At 48.6% G+C, this 10,633-nt stretch overlaps 2 protein-coding genes across 2 annotated transcripts; one reads left to right on the top strand and one right to left on the bottom strand.

The window, feature by feature from the left end:
- Nucleotides 1-1,089: 1,089 nt before the first annotated feature.
- LOC109942407 (hydrophobic protein LTI6A) lies at nt 1,090-1,941 on the top strand. Its single transcript, XM_020544370.3, has 2 exons — nt 1,090-1,400; nt 1,538-1,941. Exons 1-2 carry the CDS (start codon nt 1,314-1,316, stop codon nt 1,631-1,633), a joined length of 183 nt encoding a protein of 60 aa, XP_020399959.1. The 5' UTR covers nt 1,090-1,313; the 3' UTR covers nt 1,634-1,941.
- On the bottom strand, nt 1,892-2,667 carry LOC100276273 (uncharacterized). The gene has a single exon (NM_001150103.2). It carries the CDS (start codon nt 2,623-2,625, stop codon nt 2,059-2,061), a length of 567 nt encoding a protein of 188 aa, NP_001143575.2. The 5' UTR covers nt 2,626-2,667; the 3' UTR covers nt 1,892-2,058.
- Nucleotides 2,668-10,633: the final 7,966 nt, after the last annotated feature.

Below are 10,633 nucleotides of genomic sequence, written 5' to 3' on the forward strand. Positions count from 1 at the left end.
TATCATTGTGGTTTGGTGCTAATACTAGTACTGTTATCGTTCTGTGAATGTGTTATGTGATGTGTATGAATCTGATGTATGAATCTAGATTCTGTATATTGATTTGTTATGTATATCATTTGTATATTAATTCTGTATATGAATCTGGAATCTGTATATTGAAATACAGTCGGACCTATATTTAAAACCGCCTGTGGTATGTGTCTAACACAAGCGGCTAGGATTAGAAACCGCCTGTGATGTGTGTCTAACACAAGCGGCTAGGATTAGAAACCGCCTGTGATGTGTGTCTATCACAAGCGGTTTTTGATTGACCGTCTGTGATGTTGTTTTACATCACAGGCGGTGCACCACAAGCGGTTCATGGAACCGCCTGTGTAGAGGCTAACTGGACCGCCTATATAGAGGTTTACTGTAGTAGTGCTTACTTCACATTGGAAGGGTGCTCAGCGAAACGCGTCACCACATCATGCCTTTGTTAGAATAGACCTATGGAGCAGGTGACACAAGTAGAAGGCCCCCTTGAGGAAGCTAATTGAGACTGCGAATGCTTACGCCTTGAAGGCTACGACGATGGTCACCAGTGCAATCAAGGGTCCTGGAGTCGCAGATACATGCCTCGATAGGACGAACGCTAACAAGAATGAAGCAGGAAAAAGAGCGTGAAACCCTGACAACATTCGTTAATTTATTCACGCTTACAAATCTTTTGGGAAAAATCCCTCGTTATCTCTTGTTAGGGAGAATTGGCTGTGTACCATTAAAAGAACACATGTTTGGCAATGTACCATTAAAAGATCCCTTCTTTGCTGTATACCATTAAAATATTGCATTCTTTTGAGGCTCACCACATCCGTTAAGTCACAGTTAAATAGGACACAAATGCCCTTGCCCCTTCCAACGTAGAATATAACAGATCAAAGAGACCATAAACACATTAATATATGATACTCCCTCCGTTTCTTTTTATTAGTCGCTGGATAGTGCAATTTTGCACTATCCAGCGACTAATAAAAAGAAACGGAGGGAGTATAATACTAATTTTGTCCGTGCATAATGACTTGTATATATACGTGTTACGTGGCTGGCCGCCTCGCTCAGCCCCATCCGATCAAAACACAGACGAAAAGGCAACACAAAAACACCAAAGGCGGTCCCCGGAATCGGAATGGGGGTCCCAGCTTTGTCCGTGCGTGCCTCAGCCCTCCTCGACCCTTGGTTCCTCCACACACACGCCACGCCCAGCACAAGGATCTCCGGCGCCGACTGCGGCGACCTCCTCCTCCGATCCATAGCACCAGTAGCAGGCAGAGATGGCAGACAACATGGTGACGCTCGTCCGCCTCGTCCTCGCCATCATCCTCCCGCCGCTCGGCGTCTTCCTCAAGCACGGCCTCAAGGTCATATATATGTTAATGTTACGTTCGTCCGTCCGTCCATCCGCCGTCGCGCGTAGGAAGAACGACACGCCGGAGAGGGCGGGATTCACGCCGTCGATGGTACTGATGAATGCATGCCCCTTGCTGTATATGTGCAGATAGAGTTCTGGATCTGCCTCCTCCTGTGCTTCTTCGGCTACCTGCCGGGCGTCATCTACGCCGTCTGGGTGATCATCAGGAAGGAAGACGACTAGGACTGATGCGATTGATCAGCGACACATGAGCGGACCACGCACCACGCCAAGGCATTGACGTCATTCCGGCTTGCATTGGAAACAACATTTCACTTTCCTCTTCTTTTTTTTTCTTTTTTGTAATTGTAAGTGTAAGTATAGGGAGGAGATGTGTGTGGTGAGGGTGACTATCAAAGGAGTCGTCCGCCGCAGTTTCAGATAGGAATTGTGTGTTTGAGGATGCATGCATTGCAGTCGGGAAGAATATACACAGATTAATTATTACAGACCTGATTCCGTAAGTTAATGAAAGCCCGAATGAACAAGCAGAGACGACGTACAAAGACGGCACCCCCACACCACCAAGCAAATGAATGAATCAGACAGACAGACAATCAAAGACACACGCGCAGTACAGTACTCTGCAACGACGACGAACCGGCTGGCTAGTATTTGTGCTGGAAGTCCTCGGTGGCGGGCGTGGGCTGGTACCCGACGCCGTGCCGGTTGTTGGGGAACACCATGAAGACGTAGCCCGCGACGGCGCCGACGACGGGCGGGAGCACGGCCATCATGGTGGGCTCGGCGAGCTCCAGCGCCGGGTAGAGGCAGGCGACGGTGTCGGCGTCGAGGAGCGCGAGGGTGGCGAAGACGAGCAGCGAGAGCGCGGCGTGCGCGAAGTCGCCGGCGCGGAGGCGGTACGCCGACAGGTCCCGGGCGGCGGCGTCCGGGTCGGGCGTGAAGGTGCGCAGGCCCCGCCGCGTCACCACGCCGTAGTACACGCGCCCGTCCGCGCCCACGTAGCTGTCGGTGAAGCAGGAGAAGGCGCAGGAGGCGCCGCACAGCGCCACCAGCGCCCCGCTCAGCGCCTTGTTCAGCGTGGCGCAGTGCCCGTTGTTGCTCGCCAGCGGGCTCAGGAACTGGAACAGGAACACCGTGCCGCTCGGGAGCAGCTTTATCAGGTCCGCCACGCCGCGCAGCGCGCGGTCCGCCAGGCTCCGTGGCGCCGCCATGTCGTCCTCTCTTGCTTGCTCTTGCTGTTTGTCGTCGTCGATGCCTACTTGGCGTTGCAACGCGATTTATATATAGGGCCCGGCCGATACGTGCTTGCCTACTTGCTGCCCGTCCGTGGCAGCAGCAGAGTAGCGCATGCATCGTGTCGTGTGATCGTGTCGTCTGGACGGGCGAGCCGCGAGCGCGCGAAGGATAGGAATGGACGAAGGCATGGTGGTTGCTTCCAAGGATCATCGATGTGTTCCCGTGGGGTGCGGACGTTTGCTTGGTTTGCTTGCACTCCTAGTGCCGGCCTCGGCGACATGGACGGGTCGGTCGGTGGCTTTTTTTCTTTTCTGCATGCTCTATTTACCACTGATACAGCTTCTTGCCCACCGATCTATCCTCACTCTCTTACTTGCACACAATCGACTATACAATTATACACACGCACAGCTAGGTTGCCATAAGTAACATGAGTACCTAGTTAGCCATGCCATCGTCGGGGAGAGGCCGGATCCCTTTTCCGGCGGCTGGCCTCCACTGAAAACGAGTATATAAGACCATGTTAACCCTGATATTATGAATCGGTTTTGCGAGCATAAAAATATAATTAAGAGACGGTATGATACAATACAGAGTCAATAGAATATGTACGGAGAATCGTATAGAGACGGGTTCTTCACGAAAAGTCTGTCTCTTGTATTTTTTGCAATAAAGCCTGATCACTCAAGAGACCCTATATTAAATGAGGTTGTACATTTCTTAAGGTTGTATATAACCTCATTTAATATGAAAATGCAGGCTACCCAGAAACCGGCTGCCCAAAGTACGCCCATGCCCTCTAAAACGACCCAACTACCAACCAAGCCTGTGCCGAGCAAACCAGCGAGGCGGGGCACCCGACTAAGTCTCCATCGAGAGCAACCAAGCGAGGCAGAGTGCCCGACCAAGTCTTTGTCGAGCAACCCAACGAGACGAAGTGCCCAATCAAGTCTCAACCAAGTGTTGGGGCGAAGGCAAAGACGCCACCCTTCGCTCGTCGTCTCTCGCTGCAGTCGCTGGTTTGACGAAGACAAAACGGGCAGGAACACCCTTCGCTTCATTCAGCACCAGACGAAGGCATGCGGTGACGTCTCCCCGTAGCACGGCCTCGTCCTGCTCTGAGGCCCACGTGTGATCTGGCCCATTGTAACGGGCCCCGCGTGGCCGCCTTTGTGTTACGGGCCTAGTTTGTAAAGGCATTCTTGTAATTACGGCTTGTAACCCCGCTTTATGGGAATATTCTGGGGATAAACTAGGTGTCTGAGGGCACATGCGTCCTTAACACAAGGCGCTGGGCACTCAGATACCTATAAATACCCCCGCACAGTGCCCGTGAGAGGCTAGATCAACAGAGCTATTGCCCCCGTGCACGTAACCCTGTTGTCACCACTGTTCACCCTTGTTGGCTTCCTTGCTGCTGAGAGCAAGTTCCAACATTTGGCGCCCACCGTTCGTGCTACGACAAGACCACCCGCGATGGCACCCAAGAGAGCTAACCCGAAGGCTGACGAGGCTGCGAAGGCAGCACTGCTGGCCGCAAGAAAGGATAAGGCCCTTGCCCTCACCCAATCCACCCACCAAGAGCCCACCGAAGACAACATTCCCCGCACCTGCGAAGACGACACCTTCCGCACCTGCGGGCCCGAAGGACAATTGAAAGGGAAATGTGCCCTTGGGCCATTTCTAAGTATTTTGGTGATTGAATGCAAACACAAGTGCTTAAATGTGAAAATATGCCCATGGATGAACAAAGTGCAAATCACAAGTTAAGGTATGTTTCTAAGCCTTAGTACATTGGTTTTGTGTACTAATATCTTTTCTAAGTGTTAGAAACAGAAAGAAGAAGAGAAGACTTGGCTGTGTACAGCCAAGATGCTGTTTCGGTCTGGGGCACCGGACTGTCCGGTGGTGCACCGGACCGGACAGTGTCCGGTGCGCCAGGCTGCCTCGGCCGAAGATGCTGCTCTCGGATTTTTCTCCGGCGACTTCGGCTAAAATTCACCGGACTGTCCGGTGTGCACCGGACTGTCCGGTGAGCCAACTGTCGGCCGGGCCAACGGTCGGCCGCGCGATCGGCGCGCGACACGTGGCCGAGCCAACGGTCGGAAGGAAGCACCGGACTGTCCGGTGTACACCGGACTGTCCGGTGCGCCAGATCTGCAACGGTCGGCAACGGTCGGCTGTGCCTGTTAAGGAAAGAAATCGGGCACCGGACAGTGTCCGGTGTGCACCGGACTGTCCGGTGCGCCCGACGACAGAAGGCAAGGATAGCCTTCTGGATTTGTTCTCAACGGCTCCTAGCTGCCCTGGGGCTATAAAAGGGACCCCTAGGCGCATGGAGGAGAACACCAAGCATTCCTACAACCTTTCTAAGCACCAAGACATTGATCTAGCGCATTCGATTCATTGTGATAGCATATAGAGCTCTTGTGGAGTTGTGTACTCTTTGAGTTGTGTTGCGAGCTCTTATTGCTGCTTGTGTGCGTGTTGCTCTGATCTTTTGAAGTCTTGTGTGCGTCGCTCATTCCCTCCCTTGCTCCGTGATTCTCTGTGAACATCTTTTGTAAGGGCGAGAGGCTCCAAATTGTGGAGATTCCTCGCAAGCGGGATTGAGAAAAGAAAAGCAAGAACACCGTGGTATTCAAGTTGATCATTGGATCACTTGAGAGGAGTTGAGTGCAACTCTCGTCCGTTGGGACGCCACAACGTGGAAGTAGGCAAGTTTTGTACTTGGCCGAACCACGGGATAACCACCGTGTCATCTCTGTGATTGATTTCTTGTGGTTATTGTGTTTTGACTCCTCTCTAGCCACTTGGCCATAATTGTGCTAACACTTAACAAGTTTTTGTGGCTTAAGTTTTGAAGTTATTCAGGATCACCTATTCACCCCCCCTCTAGGTGCTCTCAATTGGTATCAAAGCCGTTCTCTTCAAGAAAGGGACTAACCGCCCGAAGAGATGGATCCTAAGGGGAAGGGAATTGTGATCAACGACAAGGAGAAGGAGTCCTTCGTCAACGAGCCAAGGGATGACAAGTCCAACGACTCGGGCTCGGGCCACAGGCGCAAAGATGGGAAGAAGAAGAAGACAAGGCGCATCAAGGAGATCATCTACTACGACGATAGTGATGAATCTACTTCTTCCCAAAAGGATGGTGACAACGACTACAAAAAGACGGTCAATTCGAACTTTTCATTTGATTATTCTCGTATTCAACATAGTTCGAATTCGCATTTGCTTTCCATTCCTCTTGGCAAACCCCCACACTTTGATGGGGAGGACTACGGATTTTGGAGTAACAAAATGCGTAGTCACTTATTCTCTCTCCATCCAAGCATATGGGAGATTGTGGAGAATGGAATGAAATTTGATAGCTCGGATAGTCCTATGCTTATAAATGAACAAATTCATAGAAATGCACAAGCTACTACTGTTCTCTTAGCATCTTTGTGCAGGGAAGAGTACAATAAGGTGAGCGGCTTGGACAATGCCAAGCAGATATGGGACACCCTCAAGATCTCTCACGAGGGGAACGACATCACCATGCTCACCAAGATGGAGTTGGTGGAGGGCGAGCTTGGACGATTCGCCATGATAAGGGGAGAGGAGCCAACTCAAACTTACAACCGGCTCAAGACCCTTATCAACAAAATAAGGAGCTACGGAAGCACGCGTTGGACGGACCACGACGTCGTCCGCCTACTACTCAGGTCCTTTACCGTTCTTGATCCTCATCTCGTGAACAATATTCGTGAGAATCCCAGGTACACGATGATGACGCCCGAGGAAGTACTTGGAAAATTCGTGAGCGGGCGAATGATGATCAAGGAGGCAAGGTACGTCGATGACGCGTTGAACGGTCCAATCCACGAGCCTCAACCCATTGCTCTCAAGGCATCGAGAAGCAAGGAGGCACTACCAAGCAAGGTGGCGCAAATTGAGGCGGCCGGGCTTAATGATGAAGAAATGGCTCTCATCATTAAGCGCTTCAAGACGGCGTTAAGGGGTCGCAAGGAGCATCCCAACAAGACCAAGACGAAGGGGAAGCGCTCATGCTTCAAGTGTGGTAAGATTGGTCACTTTATCGCTAATTGTCCCGATAATGATAGTGACCAGGAAAAGAAGAGTGGAAAATGGGAAAAGAAGAAGAATTACAAGAAGGCAAAGGGCGAGGCTCATATTGGAAAGGAGTGGGATTCGGATTGCTCCTCGTCCGACTCCGACAACGAAGGACTCGCCGCCACCGCCTTCAACAAGTCATCCCTCTTTCCCAACGAACATCACACTTGCCTCATGGCAAGGGAAAAGAAGGTAATCACTCGTAATGCTAATACTTATGATTCTTCTAGTGATGATGAATCTAGTGAGGATGAAGTAGATTATTCATGTTTATTCAAGGGCTTAGATAGATCTAAGATAGACAAAATTAATGAATTAATTGATGCCTTGAATGAAAAGAATATACTTTTAGAAAAGCAAGAGGATTTGTTGTATGAAGAACATGATAAGTTTGTAGAGGCTCAAAAATCCCTTGCATTAGAAATTAAGAGGAATGAAATGCTTGCTTGTGAAGTGTCATCATGCCATGATTCTATTTCTAACTTAAAGAGCATAAATGATGATTTAAATGCTAAACTCGTAGAAGCAAATAAATCCAACTCCTGTGGTGAAACTGTTGTTATTTGCAATAGATGTAAAGACTTTGATATTGATGCTTGTAGTGAACACATAGCTTCTATTGCAAAGTTAAATAATGAAGTGGCTAGTCTTAATGCCCAACTTAAGACTAGCAAAAGTGAATTTGATAAACTAAAATTTGCAAGGGATGCCTACACTATTGGTAGACACCCCTCAATTAAGGATGGACTTGGCTTCAAGAGGGAAGTCAAGAACTTAACAAGCCATAAGACTCCCATTCCCACTAAGGAGAAAGGGAAGGCTCCTATGGCTACTAGTGCTAAAAAGAACCATGCCTTTTTATATCATGATAGGAGATATTCTAGAAATGCTTTTAAAGGTCATGATGTTTTTGGTTCACATGCTTATGACTCTTATGCTATGACTGCTTCTAGTTCTCATGTTATGCCTGGTAGAAATGTGCTTAGAAGAAATGTTGTTCATCAAATGCCTAGGAGAAATGATGCTCATAGTGCTCCTAGGAAAGTAGTAAATGAATCTTCTACAATTTATTGTGCTTTAAATGCTTCCTTTGCTATTTATAGAAAGGATAAGAAAATTGTTGCTAGGAAGATAGGGGCAAAATGCAAGGGAGACAAAACTTGCATTTGGGTCCCTAAGGATATTTGCACTAACCTTGTAGGACCCAACATGAGTTGGGTACCTAAGTCCCAAGCCTAAATTTGCCTTGCAGGTTTATGCATCCGGGGGTTCAAGCTGGATTATAGACAGCGGATGCACAAACCATATGACGGGGGAGAAGAAGATGTTCACCTCCTACGTCAAGAATAAGGATTCCCAAGATTCAATTATATTCGGTGATGGGAATCAAGGCAAGGTAAAAGGGCTAGGTAAAATTGCAATTTCTAATGAGCACTCTATATCTAATGTGTTTTTAGTAGAGTCTCTTGGTTATAATTTGCTATCTGTTAGTCAATTATGCAACATGGGGTATAACTGTCTATTTACAAATGTAGATGTGTCTGTCTTTAGAAGAAGTGATGGTTCACTAGCTTTTAAGGGTGTATTAGACGGCAAACTTTATTTAGTTGATTTTGCAAAAGAAGAGGCCGGTCTAGATGCATGCTTAATAGCTAAGACTAGCATGGGCTGGCTGTGGCATCGCCGCTTAGCACATGTGGGGATGAAGAACCTTCACAAGCTTCTAAAGGGAGAACACGTGATAGGTCTAACTAATGTTCAATTCGAAAAAGATAGACCTTGTGCAGCTTGTCAAGCAGGGAAACAGGTGGGAGGCTCTCATCACACCAAAAATGTGATGACGACATCAAGACCCTTGGAGATGCTGCATATGGACCTTTTTGGACCCGTCGCCTATCTGAGCATAGGAGGAAGTAAGTATGGTTTAGTTATTGTTGATGACTTTTCCCGCTTCACTTGGGTGTTCTTTTTGCAGGAAAAGTCCGAAACCCAAGGGACCCTCAAACGCTTCCTCAGGAGATCTCAAAATGAGTTTGAGCTCAAAGTGAAGAAGATAAGGAGCGACAACGAGTCCGAGTTCAAGAATCTTCAAGTGGAGGAATTCCTTGAAGAAGAAGGGATCAAGCATGAGTTCTCCGCTCCCTACACACCACAGCAAAATGGTGTGGTAGAGAGGAAGAACAGGACGCTCATCGACATGGCGAGGACTATGCTTGGAGAGTTCAAGACCCCCGAGCGTTTTTGGTCGGAAGCCGTGAACACGGCTTGCCACGCCATCAACAGGGTCTACCTTCATCGCCTCCTCAAGAAGACGTCGTATGAGCTACTAACCGGTAACAAACCCAATGTATCTTACTTTCGTGTATTTGGGAGCAAGTGCTACATTCTAGTGAAGAAGGGTAGAAATTCTAAGTTTGCTCCCAAAGCTGTAGAAGGGTTTTTGTTAGGTTATGACTCAAATACAAAGGCGTATAGAGTCTTCAACAAATCATCGGGTTTGGTTGAAGTCTCTAGCGACGTTGTATTTGATGAGACTAATGGCTCTCCAAGAGAGCAAGTTGTTGATTGTGATGATGTAGATGAAGAAGATGTTCCAACGGCCGCTATGCGCACCATGGCGATTGGTGATGTGCGACCACAGGAACACTTGGAGCAAGATCAGCCTTCTTCCTCAACCATAGTGCATCCCCCAACCCAAGATGACGAACAGGTACCTCAAGTGGAGGCGGGTGATCAAGGGGGAGCACAAGATGATCATGTGATGGAGGAAAAAGCGCAACCGGCACCTCCAACCCAAGTTCGAGCAATGATTCAAAGGGATCATCCCGTCGACCAAATTCTGGGTGACATCAGCAAGGGAGTAACTACTCGTTCTCGATTAGTTAATTTTTGTGAGCATTACTCTTTTGTCTCCTCTATTGAGCCTTTCAGGGTAGAGGAGGCCTTGCTAGATCCGGACTGGGTGTTGGCCATGCAGGAGGAGCTCAACAACTTCAAGAGAAATGAAGTTTGGACGCTGGTGCCTCGTCCGAAGCAAAATGTTGTGGGAACCAAGTGGGTGTTCCGCAACAAACAGGACGAGCACGGGGTGATGACGAGAAACAAGGCTCGACTTGTGGCAAAAGGTTATGCCCAAGTCGCAGGTTTGGATTTTGAGGAGACTTTTGCTCCTGTGGCTAGGCTAGAGTCAATTCGAATCTTGCTAGCATATGCCGCTCACCATTCTTTCAGGTTGTACCAAATGGATGTGAAGAGCGCTTTCCTCAACGGGCCAATCAAGGAGGAGGTGTACGTGGAGCAACCCCCTGGCTTCGAGGATGAACGGTACCCCGACCACGTGTGTAAGCTCTCTAAGGCGCTCTATGGACTTAAGCAAGCCCCAAGAGCATGGTATGAATGCCTTAGAGATTTCTTAATTGCTAATGCTTTCAAGGTTGGGAAAGCCGATCCAACTCTTTTCACTAAGACATGTGATGGTGATTTGTTCGTGTGCCAAATTTATGTCGATGACATAATATTTGGTTCTACTAACCAAAAGTCTTGTGAAGAGTTTAGCAGGGTGATGACGCAAAAATTCGAGATGTCGATGATGGGCGAGTTGAACTACTTCCTTGGGTTCCAAGTGAAGCAACTCAAGGACGGCACCTTCATCTCCCAAACGAAGTACACGCAAGATCTGCTAAAGCGGTTTGGGATGAAGGACGCCAAGCCCGCAAAGACTCCGATGGGGACCGACGGACACACCGACCTCAACAAAGGAGGTAAGTCCGTTGATCAAAAAGCATATCGGTCAATGATAGGGTCATTACTTTATTTATGTGCTAGTAGACCGGATATTATGCTTAGCGTATGCATGTGTGCTAG

The sequence above is a fragment of the Zea mays genome, chromosome 9, assembly GCF_902167145.1.
Source record: "Zea mays cultivar B73 chromosome 9, Zm-B73-REFERENCE-NAM-5.0, whole genome shotgun sequence".
Taxonomy (NCBI): Eukaryota; Viridiplantae; Streptophyta; class Magnoliopsida; order Poales; family Poaceae; genus Zea; species Zea mays.

What these genes read in the sequence shown, in the direction of transcription:
- LOC109942407 (XM_020544370.3), top strand. Translation starts at nt 1,314, where the DNA reads ATGGCAGACAACATGGTGACGCTCGTCCGCCTCGTCCTCGCCATCATC. An exon ending in TCCTCAAGCACGGCCTCAAG is followed by an intron (nt 1,401 to 1,537) that starts GTCATATATATG and finishes GTATATGTGCAG; the next exon opens with ATAGAGTTCTGGATCTGCCT.
- LOC100276273 (NM_001150103.2), bottom strand. Translation starts at nt 2,625, where the DNA reads ATGGCGGCGCCACGGAGCCTGGCGGACCGCGCGCTGCGCGGCGTGGCG.